General features: G+C 39.3%; 1 protein-coding gene across 2 annotated transcripts in view; it reads left to right on the top strand.

The window, feature by feature from the left end:
* Nucleotides 1-24,949, top strand: part of STK33 (serine/threonine kinase 33) — a 76,432-nt gene that overhangs the window by 18,922 nt on the left and 32,561 nt on the right. For both annotated transcript variants that reach the window (XM_040988975.1, XM_040988976.1), the window contains exons 6-10: nucleotides 1,410-1,498; nucleotides 3,332-3,416; nucleotides 10,184-10,259; nucleotides 15,024-15,136; nucleotides 16,662-16,747. In XM_040988975.1, the coding sequence (XP_040844909.1) occupies nucleotides 1,410-1,498; nucleotides 3,332-3,416; nucleotides 10,184-10,259; nucleotides 15,024-15,136; nucleotides 16,662-16,747 (449 nt within the window). The remainder of the gene's footprint in view (nucleotides 1-1,409; nucleotides 1,499-3,331; nucleotides 3,417-10,183; nucleotides 10,260-15,023; nucleotides 15,137-16,661; nucleotides 16,748-24,949) is intronic.

Raw genomic sequence — 24,949 nt, forward strand, 5'->3', positions numbered from 1 at the left:
CTCATCCAGCTCCCTGCCTGTGGCCTGGGAAGGCAGCTGAAGATGGCCCAAAGCCTTGGGCCCCTGCACCCTTGTGGGAGACCTGGAAGAGGCTCTGGGCTCCTGGCTTTGGATTGAGACCCATTGGTTCATTTAGCTATTCCCTGATACTGCATTTGTGTGGTTGGTTCTACAATCACAGAAATGAAAAACTTGCTTATGGAAAACAAGTCATAATCGAACAGGACATTTTCTGTAACGGGGAGTCGTGAACAGCACAAGGAACACAGGAGACACTTACAGGTTTCAAACCCAGGGGAAGAATTCACAGAAGTCTAGTCCGAGGAGTACAAATACAGATGAGAAAAGGAGGATTTTCCAAGAAGAGGAAAATCATTTTTCTAACACTTAACATAGTGTCAATGTCAGTCCTCCCATAAACTCATTATAGTTCCAAACAAAATGTTAACATTTTTCATGAAATTTGATAAGATTATTCAAAAATGGGAAATAGCCAAGACAATAAAAAAAGAACAAAGGAGGTATTAGGAAGACTTGCTGTACCAAGGATGAAAACATATAATAAATATGAGTTATTAAATACCATGTGGTATTTATGTAAAAAGAGAAATGCAGCAATAACTGCTATAAAAATTCCCAAAGGTAAGCCTAGTCACTGTATAAGGAAAGTTCGGATGGTTTGATAGGATTGTCAGTGTTAGGGTTTGAAATGTTTTATTTTTCTGGCAATTGCACATACGTCCAGGAAGATGATTGCCATGGATATGAAGCTATGAACTGTATTTCCTCAGGAAATATGTGGTTAATAACTATCTGCACATTCACGAAACTCCTGCCTGAGCTCTCTGGCAGGCGCCACCGAAGACTTTGTGTCTCAAGGATTTTAGGGGTGGGGAGTTGTTTTATTTTACCTACAGAGAAGGGAGCCAGGTGTGCTAATGGTATAGGAGAACATGCTAAGGTAAATATAGCTTGTATAGTTGCAGCCGAGTTACGGTGTGCTAACATGGTTGCGTTGATAGTAAGCATGTACGTGGAAACGAAGGTGTAACCGTGTGTTTGGAGTCCTGAGGATACGGAAACCTTACTTAGCTCTGGGCAGATGTTGTCTCCCCTAGGTGGTCTTACGTAACTTTGGGTGTTCCTGCACTTGGACCAGGCCACATTCATTGTGAAGCTGGCCGGGGCAGCAGGAGGCTGTGTAGAGATGAGGAAGTCAAAGAGATCGGTTCTCTAAGTTGGTAATGTGGGAAAGAGGTTTGCAAAGCGAAGAGTGGGGTAGGACAGAATTATACTTTGCCCTCCTTAAGTGTGAGTATTAATTTGTCAAATAGATGTTTTTGTTCTATTTGTTGTCTTCTCTATTTTTTAATTATTCATTTGATTTGACTTGTTTATTTCCGTGGTAGATATAGTACATAGAGATCTAAAACTGGAAAACATAATGGTTAAAAGCAGCTTTATTGATGCCAACAATGAAATGAGATTAAATATAAAGGTAAGATATTAGAATTAGTGATAAATATTTGCATGTGAGCAGTTTGATAGCAAATGGTAACATATATCCTCTTCTAGATACCCTTGTTAGCTTTTGAACAGCCAGAAAATAAGTGACTTGTGCTAAAAATTAAAAATTTCGTAGAAGAGGTTGTACTGACAATAATGATTTTTTGACAATAATAATTTTACAAATTAAATATTGCTATTAAATGTTTTTTAAGTACATATTCATTTGGATAGTTCCAAATCATTATTTCATAGCAAGCAAGCAGATGCTTGGAAGTCTAATTAATTTCTACATTATGCCTGGTAATTTAATGCAAGTGTGCTTCAGATTAAGAGAAAAACACACACCTTGACTGTTTTCTGATACTAAATTAATTCTGAAGTCTTTATTTCTCATTGAAAATTTTCCTGGGTATTAATATTTATACCCTAAGCACAATTAACATGTCATGCATTTATTCTTGAAGATTTTTTTCAGATGTTTCTTAATGTTAACCAAATGACAGGATACGTTATTTAGTAATTACCACTGTAATAGCGGTTGCTTTCAAAATGTACGAATAGGTTTGTTTCAGAATAAGATGTTCTCTGTGAATAGCTCACTTTGTCGCGGATGCTGAACCCCTGTGTATCATAAGTGCATTTAACACAACTGTTGGCTATTGCAGGAAGTGTTCTCTGTAGTTCTATTGTAGCTCTATGAGGACAGAGGTTGTGTCTGTCTTATTCACCACTGGTACTTGGAACAGAGTCTGGAATCTAGAATGTACCCACTTAATATTTGGTTAATGAGGAGATGGATACCCCACAAACACTAACCTAAATTATGAAACTTAAAAATATCTGACACTTGTATTCATTTTCTGTAGGGAAAGATCCATCTCCTGATTCTCCAAGTGAGCCATTCATGAAAGCTCTTAGGGAAATGGATTTACCTACTTAGAAAACTAATAATGTCACATAATAAATGGAACCTTTTCTTACTCCTTAAGGCACTGGAAACTGTTCAGTGTGGGTGGACCAAGGCTTTGTATTTGGTTGTATGATCAATGAAGGAGGATGTTTCTCTGCTCTAAGCTCAAGGGTGTTCCAACTTGGGCAACAAGTGCAAGAGCATAGAAGGAATACTCAGTAAGCATATGTGTGAGGAGGATTTGGAGCAGGAAGGCAGCAGGCACACGAGCAGCTGCCCTCTCCGTGCATTTGCAGCTATACCATGCTGCTATGGGGGTTTTCCTGTCTAAATAGTGTAATGGTTGTTCAAATTAGTATACTCTTGAAAAACAAAAGGAAATAATAGCACAGAAAGGATACTGTTTACCATTATGAATAATTGTCAAAAGGGGGCTTTTCAGTGAGTGCTGATAAGGATAATTATTTCCATCTATAACTGCTTCAAACTGGAATGTAACTTGAGGTTCAGAAAAATAGATAAGTATAGTAAGGCAATAACGTAGTTTATAGTGAAAAGTTTTTTTTAAAAAAAAAACAATTTTGTTATCTGGAAAAGTTAAATGCTTTCTTTCAATATACAGCTTCCTATTTTGAACTGTTGGTTTAAATTATAAAGCATGAATAATCAGCTTTATGGTTTTCTCTCAAGACCTGAGAAACCAAGTTTTTGGTTACCAGATTTCCCTTTACAGTCAGGAAGGAAGTGGGGCAGCAGAGGAGGGAATGAGCAAGATCTTTACTAGCATACAAGTCAGTTTCTCCTTGGCCTACCAAGAGCTGAATTAATTACAATTACAGTGAGGTGTACATCCTGTCTGCAGAGCAAATGAGCTGTGGGGAGGAGACCCAATAACTAAATGTCTTCTCCTAGGTGACTGATTTTGGCTTGGCAGTGAAGAAGCAGGGCAGGAGTGAAGCCATGATGCAGACCACATGTGGAACTCCCATCTATATGGGTAAGTTCATCATCTTAAAATGGTGCTTTAAATAGAATGTCAGAATAACACACAGATTACAATTTGAACAAATGGCCCTTGATTGAGCTGCTTTTTCTCTTCCTAGGTCAATAAATTTCATTGGTTCTAGCATTTTTCTCTGTCGGTACTTTCAAAGATTTTAGGAATTTTTGTTCTTTCTCTGGCCTCTTCTTTTATTAATGGACCAAATTCTAGTTTTATTTATTTGAAATGCACAGTTAGCAAAAGAAAGACAGAAACAGAGAGAAAAGTGGTATTCTACCTGCTGGTTCACTCCCCAGCTGACAGTGATGGTTGGAGCTGGGGCAGTCCCAAGTCAGGAATCTAGAGTCCATCTGAGTCTCCCACGAGATTCCCAGGAGTCTGTATTCGGGCCTTCTGCTGCTATTGTTCTAGGCATGTCAGCAGGAAGCTGGCTCAAAAATGGAGCAGCTGGTGACTCAAATTGGCATTCAGATGGGATGCTGGCATCACAGATGTCCATTTGAGCTATAGCCATTAATTCTAGCCCTGCTCTTTAAGTTTTAAATTTCCATATGTTGACTTAGAATTATTTCTTACCCCCCAGAAAGTTCATTTCTACCAAAACTTAGTAAGCAATTTTGAATTGTCATGTAGCAACAAGTCATGAAAACATTTTTTAAAAAGTCTGGCCTCTTTTTTAAAAAAACTTTTTATTTTTATTGCTAAGTCAGATATATAGAGAGGAGGAGAGACTAAGAGCAATATTCTCTGTCCAATGGTTCACTCCGCAAATGACCACAATGGCTGGCACTGCACCAGTCTGAAACCAGGAGCCAGGAGCAACCTCCAGGTCTCCCACACAGGTGCAGGATCCCAATGGGCCATCCTCCACTGCTTTCCCAAGCCACAAACAGGGAGCTGGACAGGAAAGCTGGGCAGCCGGGATTAGAACCAGCACCTATATGAGATCCCAGCACGCCCAAGGTGAGAATTTTTTTTTTTTTAAAGATTTATTTTTATTATTATTTTTTTTTTCATTGGAAAGGCAGATATACAGAGAGGAGAGACAGAGAGGAAGATCTTCCGTCCGATGATTCACTCCCCAAGTGAGCGCAACGGGCCGATACTATGCCGATCCGAAGCCAGGAGCCTCTTCCGGGTCTCCCACACGGGTGCAGGTTCCCAAGGCTTTGGGCCGTCCTCTGCTGCTTTCCCAGGCCACAGGCAGGGAGCTGGAAGGGAAGCGGGGCTGCCGGGATTAGAACCGGTGCCCATATGGGATCCCGGGCGGCAAGGTGAGGACCTTTAACCACTTGCGCCACCGCGCCGGGCCCCAAGGTGAGAATTTTAACTGCTAGACAACTGTGCCAGGCCCTGACCTCTTTTTAAAGTTGCTTTTTATCTCTTAAGTAATCAAATCTTAAACTTAACTGTTGTTTTTTTTAAGTTTTGCTAAAATTATGTGTTTTGTTTTCTTGCATTTTTCATCCAATTTTGTTGCCACCAAAAAATGCTTGATCAAAGGCGCTGATTAAATTTATTATGTAAAGCAACAGTTTCTCATTTTTAAAATACGAATGTTAATAGCTTTATTGGAATTTAGCTGAAATGCGCTAAAGGTTGTACAATTCACTGATCTTTCATACAGAGTTGTGCGACCATTACCACAACCCAGCTTAAGACAAGTCTATCCCAAAAATGATTCCTCACATTCATTTTTTCCCTTTTTTTTTTTTTTTACATTCTTTACTTAATTAGGCACAAAGGTTCAAGGGCTACAGGAAAGTAGGCAAGACTGTTATTTCCACATTTTTTCCCTTTATCTGGGGTTAAGGGGGAGATAAAGGGAGAAGCCCCACCCAGTCTCCCACCCATCCATCCCTGATGTGGGGCATGCTCCGTGGGTCTTTCTCAAGTGGTTTTGATAGTTCACCAGTTGTGAATTGTTGCCAGTCTTGCCATTCCAAGCACGATGAGGTCATTGCAGAATCCACTGATTGACATAGTCACCTTAAAGTCTCCGTTTGCCCAGTTTTCACTGCCAACATATGGCTGGGGTAGTTGATTGATTTGTTCTGTCCTCCATTGTGGTGCCAGGTACCCTCTGCAGGTTCCGAAAGACTGCCTTATCCTCATTGCCTCGCACTCATTAATATTGTAGGCATCTGTTAATATCTCCAAATATACCTTTTTTTCCCCCACTTCTTGTTTGCCTTTTAAAAAAAAAAAACTGCTGTAGATTGTCTTTTCCTGAACATTTCATATGAATGGTTTCATCTGTTGTATAATTTCTTCTATCTGGCTTGCTTTCACTTATGCTTCTGTCCCTATTGTAGCATCTGTCTGTAGTCTGTTCCCTTATATTGCTGAATTGTTCACTGCTGGATATGCCACCTTTGGTTTATCCATTTCTTAGCTGATGGACATTGAGTTGTTTCTAGTTTGGGGCTATTATGAACAACCTTACTGTGAACATTCTTTGTGAGAACATTTGGTTTCATTTTTTCTCTTGTATAGTTGGGTCATACATTAATGATGAAATTACTGGACCATATATTAAGTTTATGCTTAGCTTTTTAAGGAACTGCCAAGCTGTTTTGCAAAGTGACTCTTACCTCCTCAGCAGCAATGCATAAGGATTCTAGTTTCTTCACATCCTTGCCAACTCTTGATCTTTCTTTTTAGTTAATGCCGTCCTAATGGGAATGAGTTAATATTTCATTATAGTTTCCAGTTTGCATTTCCCTAGTTATTTTAAAGACCTAAAGCATCTTCTCTGATTGCTAGTCATTTGTGTATTTTTTTCTGTTGAAACGTCTACTCAGACTTGTACTTACTGAGATGACATTTTTTCTGTCAATTCATTCATGAAGTGATACAATGTTGAATCTTCCTTGCACTTGTGAATCAAAACCTGCCTGGTTTCATATACAGCTACCACTTAATTAACTTTGACCTGCAGCCTGCTCTTTTCCATGCTTGCTGTCTTTTTAGGTGTTACAATTATGCTGGTCTCATTTAAAAAACAAAAAACAAAAAAAGCCTTTTGAACAGTAGACACTGTTCATTGGTAATCTGAAATTTCCTCTTGAAATTATTTGATTTTCATACCCTTTAGGGGATAAACTGGTTTTTTGTAATTTTCAGTTTATAATAGATTTTTCACATTTCCTACATCTTTTAGAATCATTGTAATAATTTATACTTTCCTAGAAATTTTCCCAATTTGCTGAGATTCTAAATTTGTTTATATAATTGTCTAATTCTGTGATTATATTCCCATATTAACTCCTAATTTTCTTAGGGGATAGCATATGGAATTACTGGTATGAACTCTGAAGTCTCTTGACTATAACTCAGGATTATAATTCTGCGCTTGTTATCTGCTCTTTTTTTTTTCACAATTTCTACATCTGTTTAATTAAGAGAAAGTCATGCATTTATCTAAAAATTGTAAAGGTCTATTCTGTATCAAATAGCAATTGGGAGTATAGCCTCAGGGGAAAAAAACATATAAATGGCTTGCCTTTATATAGCTTAACATTCCAGTGGCATGACATGAAAGTCTCTGATATGTTAGAATGCTGAGCATGAAAAATTAAAGTGGGTGGTGGGAACTGTTTAGAGTAATAATGCAATCTTCCTTATTAGGTTGATGTGAGAATTACATACGAAGATGTATAGTACATTAGCACGATGCCTAGCACTTAGTACCCAATTTTAGGCTTTTACTGTAAGAATACTATTTTTTTTTTCTTGGTTGAGTTTGCTAGTGTTTAAAATATTTTACTGGGTTTGTCAAGAACCATCGTTTACTGCTTTTGTCTCTGAATTAGCTTTTTCCTTCTTCCTTTTTGTTTACTTCCAAAGTTCCAAGAATTGAATGTTTATTTCCAGTCTTACTTTCTAGTAAGTGTATTTTCCTCTGAGCATCTTGAGCATTTGTTTTCTAGTGTACCTAGTGTTCTAGAAGCCTGTGATCCATCTCTTACTATGTGATGATTTTAGTTTTAGTCTTACTGTTTAATCCAAACATTATTTAAAAGTAATTGAAGACTTTACCAGGTGGTTGCAGTGTGTTTAAAGCTCAAGTGAATGAAGGTTAGTTCCCTAGCTGTTTTATTCTCTGTCTGATTTTCTTCATTATAGTGTGTGAGTATGTCATGAAATTTTTAAAACTTTAGGAATTTTCATTGTGATGAACACATGCCCAGTTCTTGCAAATGTTGCATTGGTGTTTTAAAAGTGTGTTTGCCCAATTCTTTGAGCATAAAACTTTCTCTGCATATGCTTATTGAATCAAATATGACACTTTTGTGATTAGACCTCTTCATATTAATGTGTTTTTATTCACTGCTTCTCTTAATCTCTTGGTGAATTCATCCACCAAGATGAGACTTTGACGATTTCTTTTTATATTTCTAGTATATTTCTAGAGATACAATATAGAAATGCAGTTTATCTACAATAAAACTACACATCACATGTAAAGATCTCTGAGTTTGACAGGTGCATGTACTTGTGTAATCACCACAGTAGAGGAGATATCAAATATTTCTATCACCCTAGAAAGTTCCTCTGGGACTCTTCCCCGGCTAAACCCCAGCAACCACTGATAATTCCTGTCACCACACCTCAGCTTTGCTTGTGTAGAAGTTTATGTCATCAAATGATCTGTCTGTCTTTTATGTCTGCCTTCTGTTCCACATAATGACTTTGAGACTTACCCATGTTGTTGTATGTGTAGTTTATTCATTTTTATTGCTGAGGAGTATGGCTTTTTTTCCCCTCCTCAATGCATAAAGTATTGAAATTGTTTTGTCTTATTTGGAAAAAGACTACTTTAGATTCTGTTCATATCCCTCTGTTGGCAAAAGACATCTGGTCTGTAGTTACGCAGGGAAAATATATCCAAGCACCCAGAGTTTTATGCCTGCTTATTAGTTGTCTACATTGATAACAAGTGAGAGAACAAGAGGGAAGGCAGATGGTTTGTGGAGCTTTCCTGACTTCCTAAATGGCTCCTTGGCACAGTGATCCTGGCTTCTGCCTCCCTGTGAGGGCTGGAATGACAGTGCAAATAGAAGTGCTCCTGATAATTAAGATTCTGAAAGAGGGGGAAGCAGGAATTCCTCGCCCCTGCTGTGGGATGCTCCAGTGCGGACTCCTTCGCCCAGTCTCAGGCACAGGACAACCTGAACATTCCATAGTTAGATTCTAAGTAGAATTAAAGAATTTCAGTAGTTTCTTACAGGGAAATATCAATCATGTGGAGAAAAAGCATTCGGGTTAATTATCTGAAGATTGACCTTCTTCATTCTTTCTTCTGTTTACCTTGTAATTTTGTTGCTGTTTCTTTGCCTTTAATAATCGGCAGAGGGGAGAAGAGAAGTGAAGTCCCTTTTGTATTAGTTATAAAATGTGTGTGTGTGTGTGGTTGTGTGCAAGGTGTGAGAGGGGGAGATTAGCACTGCAGTACGCAGCCTTACTTCCGAATGAAAGGAGGAATCCCATGAAAGTGTTGTTATATCTTGACAGCAGAATACTAGACTGTCTGCCCTTGTCCATATGTACAACATTGTGACACACTTACATAGCAGAATGTTGGACTTGTGACTGCTGCTGAAGGATCACAGTATTGTACTGATATAGGAGAAATCAATGGGGGAAGGAACATGGAAGGGCGAAATCCCTGTGCCTATGGAACTGTATCATGATGCATTTTTTATAATTTTAAAAGAGGAAATGGTTTCTAAAATAAAGACCTGAACCTGCCTGTTGTATATGGGAGGCCCTCTGTGGCTGTGAAACTTCGGCCAAGTCACTTAACATATTAGGAACTTTAGCTCATTGACAAAAGGAATCAAATGCCTGCATATATAGCTCACATAATTAACAATGCAACTTGAGCAAAATGATATATGGATTCTGTAGTTATAGTGGAATATATAAATTCTTATGTTTATAGCTTTTTTTTTTTCAATAAGGATATCTGATTCTAGCTGTGAGATTCCATAGCTGTGTTCCTCCAGTATGGTATATGGCTTTAAAAAACTAGCCTTTATGAGAAAATAAAATAACTAAAATGTACTCCCTTAAAGTTTTTTTAAAAAAAAAAAAGCGCAACTTTTTGAGATTATTGCTTAAAGGAGCCCTACTTTTGAACACTTTTGTACAGCAATGAGCACAGAGTTGAGGTGCCAGGAAGACTCGGATGCTAGGCCTGAGACCGTCTGTGACTGCCGCCTTATGCAGTCATGTGGGAGGTCGCTCTTTGTCTTAGTCTTTCTCATTTAGAAAATGTGGAAAATAGTTTAAGCCATTTCATAGGAGTACTGGGTTGTTGTTGTTGTTGTTATGCTGAAGTGATTTATCATCATTTATCTTAGTTTTTCTATGAATCAAGATTTCCACGCTTTGGCCTTGCTTTAAATTGCATCTGCTTAAGGCATGAAAGAATATCTTTATTGTTTCTTCTACTGTAACAACAGAATCTTTGCAAGGAACTTTTTAAAACGATTTCAAAGGAATGAGGAATAGTACATGTAGTTACATAATTTATGCCATCATTCCATTAGAAGCTAAATGATAGGCGAGCGGACACAGTGACATCAATTGTTAAGGCCGGTACATTATTCATTTAACATCTGCTGTTGGTTCTTTTTTTCCCCTGTAGGGAATAAATTACAACCTATCAGCACATTTTTTTATGCTTTGTGTTTAAGCATTTAGAAGTCATTTATTGTATTATTAATGCTATTTTATTTCTGCTTGTTTGGCAGCCCCTGAAGTTATCAATGCCCACGACTATAGCCAGCAGTGTGACATTTGGAGCATAGGTGTCATAATGTACATGTTGTAAGTAGCCTGCTAAATGTACACTTTGAAATGAACGAATGGTCTCTGACAGTTTGATGACATAGATCTCAGATTAAAGTTAAGCAATATATATTTTTTTAGAAAGTGATCTAAAAACCAATTCGGAAGTAATTGTAGCTACATCCCTTAGAATTTTTTTTATACTGTAAAAATTTATAACCTGCAGCTTTGCTTTTCATTGGTTTGTAAATGTAGCGACGCACTGTATGATCTGAGTAAACTGAAAAATTGTCCTGAACATCTTGCTGAAAACCTCCTTGTGTTTTCTCAGGAGATTGACCGGGTAGCTCATCAATTAGGGAGGTGCTGTGCCCTGGTACTGGAGGTGCCAGAGTAGACAAGGCATATGTGGGAAGTGGGCACAGGCCAGGGAGAGATTCAGCATCTAGGGGGCATTCTCTTAATGCTGTGGAGAATGTCAGTTATTCATGGTCTTCCTTGCCTGCCACTCAAGTCTCAGTCAAGCCCATGTCCTGCCTGTTCTTCTAAGTGGTTTCGCTTACTCTTTTTCTAGAACATTTCTAAATGATTCTCACTGTTCTCCCAGCCTCTGGTCATCCTCTTCCTCTTCATCCTTCACACTGCTGCCAGAATTGTCTTTCTAAGTAACAAATCTGGTCGTACTACTTTGCTAATTAAAAAACCCTGATAATTATTCCTGGCCATGGCAAAATATCAGCGCCTCCTGACTTGGCAAGGCCTCTCCAGTCACCAGCTGGAAGTGTCTTGCCGAGCACCTGCCTTGCGTCGTGGTGACTCCGGGACACTCTTCGTTACTCAGACACACTCAGCATTTCATGACTCTGGGGCGTGTATGTTCCTTTTCTCCTCTATAAATCTCTCTCCTAATTTCTTTATTTTCCTACCTGCTACCCTACTCTAGCAGTTATTACATTTACTATGTATTTTTTTTCCTCCTATTAAGTGGAGGATTTAAGCCCATATACCAAAATTCATTCTAGACAGGAATCTTGAAAGAAAGAATAGTAAAATGAAATATTTAGAACAAGATTTGTACATATGTAAATTTGATAGAATTCATTGCTCGTTACTTTTTTTTTCTGTGTGAGCAGTAATAGTGTTTAAACTAGATTAAATCATAGATTTCTATTCCTACCCCAAATCCCATGAAGGACAGAGGTCTTAGGCTATTCATGTGTGCATCTCTGCTATGTGATACAATCAACAGTAGGGACATATTTGGTGCTCAATATGTTTGTTAAATTGAATTAAGTGAATTGTCTAAGAGATGTTCTGAAAAGTTAGTGACCGTTGTTCTGCCTCTTGGTGAATAAGAACATTTTTGTATTGATGCTACATTAGTTTTATGGTCATATTGAAGATTTCACTATGTACTACCTCTTCCAGATCGCTTCTAAATATCGACATCACAGAAGTCACATTTTCACAGCTCTGTGAAATGGAATATATAGACAGTAGAATTTGTATGATGTGATTGTAGCTGTTACTCAGCTGGCTAACACACATCATTGCTTAAATTGTTTCAAGTATAAATGTAGTTACAATTTTTCTATCTTGTCTGTGATAATTGAAATCATTGTCTAAAAATTCTGAGCCTTTATCTTTAATTAAAATACAACTTTTAGGTATTTTTTTTATTATTTCCAAGACCTTCCAGACAACACAAGTCAAATATAATATTAGACAACTCATGTTGGTGTTTTTCACTTCTCCATTCAAAGTTGTTGATAGGGAAAATGAGTATATTCCATTTCTTGAAATTCTTTTTCTCAAAGGTAAAATTAATTCTTCTGCTTTAGAGGGTGGCTGCGTGTCCTCATCCTGACGTCTGCCCAGGTGACCAGAGCCTGTTCGTTAGCCTGGGCCCGGCAGTGTTAGAGTTTTACTCACCAAGAGTCCAGCCTTATCTCCTGTCTCCTCTAGGGGTGCTATCTTTTTGTTGTTGTTCATGATCGGACCCTTCTGATTCATTTCTACAATTGGAAAGTGATAACATACTTTCCGAGGGTGAGATCAACATATAGGAGTGCCCTTTATGGTTACTGTCGTCCGCTGTTTTTGAATCCTGAGAGTGCAATGGAAAATAATAGGAAGGCTTCAAGAGGCACTTTTCATGTCTTGGGTTCCCTTTTCTGGATGTGCATCAAATTACTGTCATAAAATTTCACATGCTGCTGATTGACCAACCATTAAGTACATTTTTTTTTGTAAATAAAATTGCAAAGGACAGAAAAAAAGTGGAATTTTTTAAATGTAGCCCTTAAGCTATAGTTGGAAACTCATCTGGCAGTGCAGAGACAGCTAAGAAATTGGTGGATGTGCATAGCACCGGGTGATAACAGGCTCAGTGAACTGGGCTCCTGGGCTTTGCTTGTGATATTAGATAGTAATTGTCCACAGGGCCGTGTTTCTGGCTTTTTTGTATTTTATGACTGTTTTTATTGCATTTTAAAGCTAAACAATAGCAAAAAGATCATGGGTAAGATGAGAGAGAAGGAGATCAGAATGATATAGAGAAACAAAAAGTGTTGAAATGAGAGTTCATAGAAGACTTCCATAAATGCTGACCTCTTAACGGGAATCTGTTGGCAAATTAAAAGCTCCTATTTCCAGTCTGCTTTGACGGACTGCGTGAAAGTCATAATCAACAGCAGCATGGAAAGTATTTATCAAACTTTGGCTTATCCAGAGGATATCTGTGAATAAGATTTTTAGAAAGAAAAGTGTAAAAAAAAAAATAAGTAAAAATGTAGCTGTCAAAAGACTTTGAGATTGTTGTCCTTATGTATTTAGTTAACCTGCAGTCTGAGACGTGAACTATAGTTATGCTGTTTTATTCTTTCAACAATAAAGTAGGAAAATATAATGCTGAGTGTTGGAAATAGACTACCTCTGTGATAAATGTAGGTCCAGCTTGTCTGGTAGTCAGTGGGCAGGTCTCGATGTTGGCTGGAGGCTAGCCCTCGGTGCTGAGGCTGAGCACAGTGGTGATGGAGAGTGGATTACAAAGAGCTGAACTCAGCGTTTAAGCATGCCCTTGTAGTTTTCACCTAGATTGCCTGTTGAAGCATTAGTGTCATAGACTTGGCATGTTCTGTTAGGTAAGTGAGGTGGGGAGAGAAGAGGGAGGATGCAGTGGAAAATACAATTATGCTCATAAAACTGTATATGTAAAATATGCAAAATGTATTCCCATTGTTAAATCTAGAAAAAAGACCCTACAAATAGTTCCTGTATTATAGAGACTGTAAACAAGCCTGTATGTACTTTGTATACACTGCTCGTGTTTTAACTGATGCTTGTTATGGATACTCAGCTTTCACCCTTTTAGGATGAAGGACAAAGTCATTATTTCAGTTTTTTCATCTGGGTCTTTTTCATTGTGTGTACCATTGACCATTGGCTGGGGCTTTGACAGAGAGCCTATAAAAATTCTCAGGTGAAGCCAGTGCTGTAGCAGAATAAATTAAGCCTTCGCCTGCAGTGCAGGCACTGGTCCAAGTCCTGGCTGCTCCACTTCCCATTCAGATCCCTCCTAATGCACTGGGAAAGCAGCAGAGAGGATGGTCTTACTTCTTGGGCCCCTGGACCCCCTTGGGAGTCCTGGACAAGCTCTGGACTCCTGCTCTTAGATTCCCCCAGTTCCAGCCAGTGTAGCCGTTTGGGGAGTGAACTAGTGCTTGCACAATCTTTCTCTTTGCTCTCCTTCTCTTTCTGTAAATCTTAAATTACTAATACAGTGTATTATATGTTATATTAATACTAATACAGTGTTTTATCATGTGTAAAATTATTATGTGATCATTAGAGTGAAGATGGTTCATTTTTCTGAAAATCCAATTTGCATTACGTCATTTTCTTACCCCTGCTCACACACAAGTGTCTCTCTCCTGTTAACTGCCACTGTCATTGTACATTTAAATTCACACACTTTCCTGTATTTAAGTCCATTTAAGCATAGTATATTCCTACCTGGAAGAATATTGGATCATTTATGAATCTGAAGGTTTCGAGATAGCATGATGGGGTAGAGATTGAGGTCCTCACATTGAGGGGGGCCCAATCCCATATGGTTGCCAGTTCCCAGCGGCCCTGCTTCCCATCCAGCTCCCTGCTTGTGGCCTGGGAAGGCAGTTGAGGACAGCCCAACACCTTGGGACCCTGCACCGGCATGGGAGACCTGAAAGAGCTCCTGACTCCTGGCTTTGGACTGGCTTGGCTCCAGCCGTTGCAGTCACTTGGGGAGTGAATCATTGGACAAAAGATCTTTTCTGTTTCTCCTCTCTGTTTATCTGCCTTTCCAATAAAAAAATAAATCTTTTAAAAAAAAGATAAAATGTGTATGAGGATATATGTTCATGGAAAAATGAAATTAAAAGGTAAGTTTATATTGGTACAAAAATTTTTAAATCCATTTCAGTTTTTAAAAAATGTTTTATGAACTTTTGCAGATTCCAAGAATGCGTGGATTTGAAAATTTTTGCACCAAAATGCATTTAATTCCATTTTTCCACAAACTTTTGGGAGTACTCTTGTACTTCCTCTACTTGGTCATTTCTTCCAATTTTGAGACAAGAGCCTAGCGCTCACCTTGGAAGATGCTGTTGCTGCCATTTTCATAGCCAGGGAGGTTCCCATCTCTTCTTACCCATTATTTAAACACCAAGCACCACTATTCCAAGTCCTGTGGAAACTCGAGTTTTAATACATAACCTTGTGCTGACTTTTTAAATTTAAATAAACTGATTGCCTTTGTTGTAGATTATGTGGAGACCCACCCTTTATGGCAAGCTCAGAAGAAAAGCTTTTTGAGTTAATAAGAAAGGGGGAACTACGCTTTGAAGATCCAGTCTGGGATTCTGTGAGTGAAAATGGTGAGTGTAAGGTTCTTTAATAACTTACCAAGGAAAATGTAAGAAACAGAACAAGGTTGGCTAGTAATTTCAATGTTTTAAATCTCTGGTTGGTCATCAGATTTACTTATGGAATTAAAGACTATTTTAAAAATATTTATCTATCTATATCTACTTATTTGAAACATAGAGCTACAGAGAGAGGAAGAGGCAGAAAGAACTCGCACAGCTATTTGCCATTGCCTCATTGATTCCCCAGTTAGCCACAATGGCAGGGCTGAGCCAGGTTGTCTCCTATATGGTTGGCAGGGACCCAAGCACTCAAGTCGTCTTTCCTGCCTTAGCAGGCACATTTGCAAGGAGCTGGATCAAAAGTGGAGCAGCCTGCATTCAAACTTGTGTCCACTTGGGATGCTGGTCTCTCAGGCAGTGGCTTAAACCATGTTGCCATAATGTTGGCCCCAGAAATGAACACTGTTTACTTGTAGAAACAGAGAATCTTCACTGTGATTGTTGTTAGTGAAAAATCTACACAAAACCAAAAAAATACACAGTTATAATTAAAAGTGAATTTACTCATCACTAGCTAACTTGTACCATAAACCGATAAACTAGGTAATCTAGAAAATAAAGCTTCACTTTAGGGGCTGGCGTTGTGTTGCAGTAGGTTAAGGTGCTGCTCGCGTCCCATGCTGGAGTTCTGATTCGAGCACCAGCTTCTACTCTACTTCCAGGTACTGCAACTGGCAAGACAGTGGCAGAGGGCCAAGGTGCTGGGGTCTCAGTCACCCATGTGACCTGGCTGAAGGTTCTGATTCCTGCATTCATCCTGGCCCAGTCCTAACTATTGGGATCTTTTTGGAAGGTGGACCAGTGAATGCTGTATCTCTCTCTCTCTCTCTCTCTCTCTCTCTCTCTGTCTCTCTCTCTCTCTCTCTCTTCCTCTCTCTTCCTCTCCCCCTCCCTGTCATTCTGCTTTCCAAACAAATAAATATTAAAAGAAAAAAAAACTTGGGCCCAGTGTGATAGCCTAATGGCTAAAGTCCTTACCTTGCATGCACTATAATCCCATATGAATGCTAGTTCGAGTCCCAGCTGCTCCACTTTTCATCCAGCTCCCTGCCTGTGGCCAGGGAAAGCAGTGGAGAATAGCTCAAAACCTTGGGACCCTGCACCTGCAGGAGATCTGGAGCAGGCTCCTGGTTCCTGGATTTGAATTGACTCAGCTCAGGCCACTGTGGGCACTTGGGGAGTGAACCAGTAGATGGAAGGTCTTTCTCTCAGTCTCCCCTTCTCTCCATAAATATGACTTTCCAATAAAAACGAAAACAAAACATGATATACAAAAAAAATGTAACAAATTAATTTTTAACAAGAAAAAATCTTCACTTTAGACATTCATCTTTATTTATTAGGTATTTTTTGCTAATACTTATAATTGGTACTTCTCTTTTATGTTGTATAGATTAGTTCTAAATAAATCAGAAAATACATATTAATTGTAAATAAGACAGATGAGATTTTCAATATTTGCCCTTATTTGCAGCTAAAAGTGTTTTGAGGCAGCTTACGAAGGTAGATCCTGCTCACAGAATCACAGCCAAGGAGCTCCTCGACAGCCAGTGGTTAACAGTAAGTCACAGGGTGATTTTCTATCTTCCAGACTTACCGTCATTGGGGCTTCTTTTCATTTAGCCTTAGTAGCTTTTTAGGTAGCTTTATTAACAGCCAATGAATTTCATATTTTGACAAGTTAAAAATGATTGAGTGTTAATGTGTTTCTGAAGCAGCCATTTTCCAAATGTTAGAACGTTTACCACAGTTCTGGTTGGCTGGATACATAGAAAGAACTTAAGTAAGCCGCGCCTTGTTCAGTGCTGTGCAAGTATCACAAACAGCATACTGAGGAATGTCTGTTACTAAGACTGTGGAATGGTGAAGCCATTTGGATAGTTCCATGGTATAAAGGCACTGGGACCTTTTATGTCTCTTTGAATACAGGGAATCTTCTAGGCCTCAGAAAAGCCAGCATTTCCAAACAATGGCTGTTGCCTCATTTTACAATTTGGCATAGTTATTTTTTTTAAAGATTTATTTTAGTCTTATCGCAAAGTCAGATATACATAGAGGAGGAGAGAAAGAGAGGAAGATCTGTCCGATGATGATTCACTCCCCAAGTGACCGCAACAGCCAGTGCTGAGCTGATCCGAAGCCAGGAGCCAGGAACTTATTCCAGGTCTACCGTACAGGTGCTGAGTCCCGAGGCATTTGGCCATCCTCAACTGCTTTCCCAGGCCACAAGCAGGGAGCTGGATGGGAGGGAGGGCCCCAGGGATTAGAACTGGCGACCATATGGGATTGGGACCCTGGCGCATTCAAGGCGAGGACTTTAGCTGCTAGGCCACTGCACCAGGCCCAGCATAGTTATTTTTTTAATGTCTTGCTTTCTGACATTGTATTAAATGACTCAAGCTCAGCCCCTCTGTGTTTCACATCTCTTTATCCCCAATCCTAGGACATGACTCAGTCACAAATAGAAACTTTGGAAGAGGCTGCCACTTACTGCTCCATGTTCAGTCTCTTTTACTTCTGTAATAATTAGAATTCTGACATTTCGCTTAACAACGTTGCTATCCAGTTAAAAGGCTTTATTCCTCAGTCTTCTTTTTTATTATTATTATTTTTTATTCCTCGGTCTTCTTTACCAGTTGTGATGGCCAGTGGCATGCAAGTAGAAGTGAGTACCACTGCTCGCGCCCTTTCCTTTGCTAGTGACTATAGAGCAGACATGATGGCTGGAGCCTGGAGCCTTGTTAGACTGCAGGGTAGAATCCATAAAAACTAAGGATGACGGAACTACTGGATGTGAGGAACCAGGACTTCTACCTGATAGAACCGCCATACCACCCTTCGTACGTTCTATTAGCCAGGATCAAAATAAAACTTGCAGCTGAACCTGATCCCAGTTAGTATGATGCTCAATAAGCAATTGCTAAATGAGTGAATGTCTCAGTAAATGAGCAGGGCTGTTGATATTTCAGAAAATGTCTGAGAACTGAGATTGGAGATTAATAGAGATGCATGGGATTATTACTGGCTAGTATTCTGTGAATAAAATTACAGATCTGTTATTTACTAGACACTGTGTTAGGTACCAGGGACATGTCATATAATTTCATTTGAAATGTAAATTACTGTATAATTATTAAATTATCACTCTGGCTGTTAGATGGGAAGTAGCTTAGAAATGGAAAATTAGGTAGATATTGAAGTCGTGTCACTGGGAGACTGTGGTGGCTTAGGTAGGGAGGTAGCAAGAGATGAAGAGAAGTATACATGAAGTATTTCTTAGAAGTGGTGAGATCTGGGGATTGTGTGAGGAATGAGAATAAGGGAGGGATTGAGGGTGACGTGAAGGATTCCCAGTAACCAATCAGATGGTTGTGCGATTTACTGAAATGTGCACTACTTTGGGAGAATCCGAATTTCTTTTTCCCAGAGCAGTGCTGCTGATTCAAGTTTCCAGCCATGTGATGAGTTTTGAAATGTCTGTCTCCACCAAAGTGCAGATATCAAATAGATCATTGGATTCATAAATCTGAACCTGGACAAGTTTAAGCCAGAGCTATCAATCTCCAAGAGTCAGAGGTATATAGATGTCATCCATGTAAATCCACTGATCTGGAGAGATAAATCAGGAAGAAAATTTGGAGCGAGGGAAAAAGTCCCTGAAAGCTGCCTGCAGACCGTGCAGGCCTGAGAAGGGCACAGGGAGGCTTAGGTGCCGTAGGCACTTGGTAGTATCACTTTCCTTTCAGATTCCTTCCTTTTCCATGGGTAATTTCTAGTCATCTCTTTGAATAATATTTTCTAAGAGCATAGAAAAGTCTTCACTCAGGAATGGGTCTATTTGCCCTCCCCTATGAATGTGTCGATCTCAAAAGATTTGGTGCAATAATGATTTCTGGCCTAAAGTAATTGTGCAAATGAGTTAGCAGCAAGACAACTGCAAAAACCATGCTGAAAAGATTTGTAGTACAGCAAGACAAAAACTGTAAAACAGATGGTGTGCCTTAGAAATTTATCTCTTGTCAGCATCACACAACATTCGGGTTTGGCCATTTAATTATTTGTTTTCTAATTAGTGCAATTTTATTTCTGGCTTTGGTCATTCTTTCCAGAAGTCTCCATTTTTGTGAGCCTCTTTTAACATTTATCTCTCTGAAGTCTTTGCCAAATGGATAGAGGAGTGACAGATATTGTGTACTATATCGGACTATCCTGAGGAGTTCAGTGTATGAAATTTAGAATACTGGCATTTTACAAACTTCTGAAAGATAGAACTCTTTTCTTCTTAACCACTTGAAGTCCTACTTCCTACAATTCATATCTTCTGTTTGAAATAATCCAAAGAAAATATGACCGTTCTCTCAGTGCATTGTTGCATTATAACCACAGCTTATCTTTTGCAATTCCTAGCCCACAGTAACATTTTTCTCAAAGAGCTTTATTGGATAAAAGTTTCTGTGGCTTAGCCTATACAATGTGCAATTTGAAGCATGGTTCATTTCTGAAAAGTCTTATGAGAAAAATTGTCATTTCCCTGTGTGCATTTAGGCGATTGGGATTTCAAATGAGCCCAGGGTTGTCATTTTGATTTTAGAAGCCAAAAGTTACATGGAAGGAAAAACAGCCAAGAAAAGGTTTTCCTGCCATTGCCAGGGGTTTGCCATTATTCTCTTATATCTGTTTCTTCATTTTTACCTCTTTATTGTCAACAGTAGTTCAGGAAATAATTACTTTGTATTTGCAGCGGCCTCTTGACATCCACTCAAGTCCCCTGGTGACAAGCAACAGCAAGAATTTACATTTTTAAACAAGTTTCTCAGGTTTTTTATTATGCCCACTTACATTTGAATCCTACTGCCATATAAAATTAAGGCAATAATTTTTACTCTATTGCTTGTCAAAAGTGAGTTCCCAGTTTTGAGTTTTTTTGGTGTTGTTCCTACCTCAAATATTTCATTAACTCATTTTTTTAAGCCTACCATGTGCCAGGTCCTGTACCACATAGTAAAGTATGAAAACAAATAAGATGCTGGGCAATGAAATATGAAAGCAGATAAAAAAAACAAGCTCTGACATAAAGGATTTACAATCTAGTAAGTAAAACAAGGTATTATAAGGTATAATGCAATAAGGAAAAATGAGTTAAATGACCTAAGAAACTGCCAAAGAACCAACAATACAGATAAACAAGTTTGAAAATTAAAATGTTTACTTTGATTAACAGGTAAGATGTTTGAAAGAAAGAAGTGGAAATAAAACTAGAAAAGGAATGAAAATTGTGAAATTAGAAGAGAAAATACTGATGGGACTTAACTTTCAATTTAGAGTGTCAACTTCATTCCATAGACAGTAAAAGAACAATTGCATGCTGTTTGAAATGAGAAAAATCTTTGTTATGATACAGTAGTCTTTCAAGGTGACTTATTTTATACAGAACAACAATAATTTAAACTTGATCTTAGCCAAAAGGCCAAGAAGCTATGAGAACAGTAATTTAAATGACTGTATTGATTTTTTTATCTTTGTATTTTAATTCATCAGACACAAAGATGGATAAAACACGTTCTCTTCCTTTGAATAATTTACCATAAGTTATACTCTGTTCTTGGCTCTATAGTCACACTTTGCAAAGGCCCTTGTAATCAAGGTATAGGGTCTAATTTCAGAGCAGTCTTTGTTAATTTTTGAACAAGGCCCTTGTTCATTAATTTACATATCAGTATTCACCTTTTGATCATTAGTGATTGACTTTTAGGCTTAACAGATACGTAAGAGGGTGGAAATTTTCTGATGCCCTTTGTTGGCTTCTATTCTTTCTATATTTTGTTTCTAAATAGATTGATACTCTTGCCTTTATTTTACCATGCATAGTTTTTCTTAAATTTTGAATTATTTTATGCATATAAATATGCTGTTGCATCCTTGATTAATGAAACGTTTAGTAAAAATTATCCAAGGAAGATGCTCCTGGGCCATGACACTTGGGGATTGATTTAATATTCAGCTGTAATGTATGCCCACTAGTCTGACAAACTGAGTAACTGTTGGGTATCATGGATGACACACGGATCTGTTTGGCACAGTCCCTGCCCACAGTTTACCTGTGTAGTCAAGGAGCTGAAACCAACCAAAGGCAGAGAATTAGAAATCAACAAGGATCTGGGACAGGGATTGTGCCTCATAGTAAGTTAGGTCACTGCCTAGGACAGCCACATCCTGTATAATAATGCTGGTTCAAGTCCCAGTTTCTCTACTTCCAATCCAGTTTTCTGCTGGTGCATACTGGGAGGCAGGGAACAATGACTTCAGTGCTTGGGCCTCTGGCGTCCATGTGGGCTGGAGTTGAACCCTGGGTGGAGTTGTGTGCTCCTGGCTTCAGCTTGTCCCAGTCCTGCCCGTTGCCTGCATTGAGGGATGAACCAGCAGATGGAAAATCTTTCTTGTTCTGTTTCCCTCTCTCCAGCTATGTGCTCACATAGATGAAATAAATATAAATAAACATTTAAAAAATATTAAAAATCCATAGAATGTAAACATAGTAGATTCACTTGAATTTTAAAAAAAGTATTATTCCCTTTAGGGCATTGCAAAATGTATGGAGGTAATATGTAATAGTCACATATGGCTTTGAAAGAATGGGTGAAAATTATTTATTGTGATTATTATTAGTACACAGTTAATCAAAATAACATAATCATTATAACCATTAAAAATAACCAGCAAAGTGATGTTGGGAATTTATCTCATTAGTGGATGACTGGGGCTGCTGTAATACCCCACTCCTAGTTATTTCATCCATCCAGGATCGAGTGTGATTTGTAGAATGAAGGTTCAGTAACAAGTATGCTGTTGATTGGAATGTTTACTGGTACGGCAAAGATTTTAGGTAAATTAGTAGATCAGAAAGGAAGGAAAGCGGTGTTGTTCAGTGTCTTAATGCCATTTGAGTTGTATGTCAGAAACCACCAAGTGAAGCACCAGCTGGATGAGGCTGTTGGTTCCTGGCAGGATACTGCATTAACACCGACTACTGTACCTTCTCTGAAGATAAAACCTGGAGTAACTTTAGAGAGAAACCTCATGAGACCAGAAATCAGAGAATAGTATGAGAAACCCTGGAAAGATGAAGGGATGTTTTGAGGTGATATGTATGGTAGATGAGACTGCAGGCAAGGCAGGCAGTTAAGATAAGAAGACAAAAGCAACCCTACCTCCTCATATGCCTTGAGACATCAACACCTGGCCTGCACAGGGGGCTGAAGCAATACAATCAGAGCAGCACTGTAGTCATGCTGGAGCGAGAAGCTAAAAATAGGGAGGAATGGGCTGAATTTAGGCATTGAATTTTACCCGTTGGGCCTTGAAAGGCTGTAAGTGATGGACTTTGAGTGTACTTTATGCGTACCACATTCTAAAGTTGTTTCTCCTGGACGAGGAAGCAGGTAAGGGTGGAATCCTTAAGTGAGAAGCAGCTTTACAGGGACAGGTTATGTAGGTGCCAAGGATTCCTCCCTCTGCTTGTTTTCCTGTGTGCTACCTAGGGAATGTACATGTACAGGCCAATTTCACACACCATTTAAAGCAAGAGCGTGTGAAAGTGGGTACTTGGTGCAACATACCACATTGGAGTCTTTGGTTTCAAGTCCTGATTCCATTTGCAATCCAAGCTCCTGCTAGTGCCCACTCTGGGAGCCGGTAGATGATGGCTCAAGTGGTTGGTGCCTGCCACAGCTATGGGAGAACTTGTCTGAGTTCGACGGTCCTGATTTGGCCTGGTCCAGCCCTAACTGTTATGAGCATTCGGGGAGCTGACTAGGGGATGGAAGGTCCACCTCTGTCTCGGCCTTTATAAATAAAAAAGACAAGTCTAATGAATAAATGTAATGAAATTTAAGAACATAGAAAAAAAGAGAAAAGTCTAAAAACTCCCAGAGAGAAGAGACAAATGTTATAGTTTTAAAAGAACAAGAATCATGTTGACATCCCAATTTTCAGTAGCAATATTGGATGTGAAAATAACTGAATATTTTAAATGCATTAAAGGAAAATGTTTGAAATTTAAAAATTTGTATTTATCTAAGTTGTCATTCATATGAAAAATAATGATAAAACTATTTTCAAATATACAAAGCCTTGGAAGATTTTTCACAAGAGTCCTACTCTTTTAATTTTTAAAGAATTCCAAGTTTTATTTTTAATATCGTTCACATAGTTAAAAGTGATGCACGCCCATGTGGACCACTGATTAGGGTGGAGAGGTTCAGGTACAGAGGAAGTTGGGTGGGACATATAATTCCGTGGGGTTCTTTTTTCCTCTCTCCTGTGTCCACAGGGAAGAAGGGGAAGGGAACTGGTCCTTACTGTCAAACTACATCCACACCAAGGGATGGAGGATGATCCTTTGATGACACCTTAGAGACCTTGATGTGGGGATGAATGTTCCAAGGGTGTTTTACTTGAATGGTTTTGATAGTTCTGAGATGTTGTTGGTTCCATTGTTCCAGGTTAAGAAAATCTTTCCAAAGTCCACTTTAGTGCATCCATGCACCCAATTACTTACTGCGAAGATTGTCCAGGAGAATGGTCTAACCCGATCTGCCCTCCATCCATCAACAAGGCAGTCAGTGTCCTGTGCTAGCCTAGATGAGCTGGCCATCTTGACTCCCATGCATATCTGGACATGCTGACCTTGCACAGGCATCAGCAAACTGAGGAGACCAAATCCTGAATCACGCACTCCAAGGTCTGACCATACATCCTGTAATTTCCTCTGTAGCCGAGATTTGAGTCCAGCAGTCTAGTTGGAGAGTCCCCCAAGACACCTCACCTGAGAAACCCCAGACATGATTCTTATGTGTACTAGCTATAGTGGGGTCCACTTCAGTCCTTTATCTGCATCAGCCCACACAAATATGGAGAATGCAGTTGCCTGTTAAGTTCCACCCCAACCCCATCTCCAATGCAAACTGTTGGGTGCTGTGGCCTCGGAAACCCAGCCTGTCACAAACTCAGCCCTTGTGCACACCAGAAGGGACTGCAGTGTATTCAGTTCTGCTCCAGCCCCATATCTCATGTAAACCAGTGGATGCTGTGCTCCAGCCCAGATGGCTCCCAGCAGATGTACTCATGCATACCAGCGGGTGCTGCAGCCTATCAGGGGCAATCCCCAGTAACCCCCACCAGACCCACCCCTGTCCTGGTTTTTGCATGTGCCAGCCTCTGCTGTAACCTAGTCCAGCCAGCCTACATCCTGTCTGGCTCTCATGCACACCCATTGGTGCTGTGCCTTAGCTCAGCCCACCAGCTCCCAGACCTGACCCTCAAGTGTGCTGACAGGTGCCACCCCCTTGGCCCACATTTGCCTGTCCCAGTCCTGGTTCACCAGCATTCCACATGAGCACCACTTCTAGTCTTGACTGCTCCACTTGTGATCCAGCTCCCTGCTTGTAGCCTGAGAAAGCAGGAGGGTGGCCCAGCTCCGTGGGCTCATGCACCACATGGAAGACATGGAAGAAGCTCCTGTCTCCTGGCTTGGATTGGCTCAGCTCCAGCAGCGGTAGCCATTTGGGAGAATGGAACCACTGGATAAATGACCTCTCTCATTCTCTCTGTAAACCTGCCTTTCAAATAAATAAATAGATAAATAAGCAAGTAAGTAAATAAAAATAAATAAATCTTTTTTTTAAAAAAAAAAGAAAGTAACCAAGACATTTCTGTATGTTTTGTCTTTTCAGATATTAAGCATATAAAATTATGAGTATTAAT

This window comes from Ochotona curzoniae, unplaced genomic scaffold (assembly GCF_017591425.1).
Source record: "Ochotona curzoniae isolate NIBS_2020 unplaced genomic scaffold, NIBS_Ocur_1.0 contig_517, whole genome shotgun sequence".
NCBI lineage: Eukaryota > Metazoa > Chordata > Mammalia > Lagomorpha > Ochotonidae > Ochotona > Ochotona curzoniae.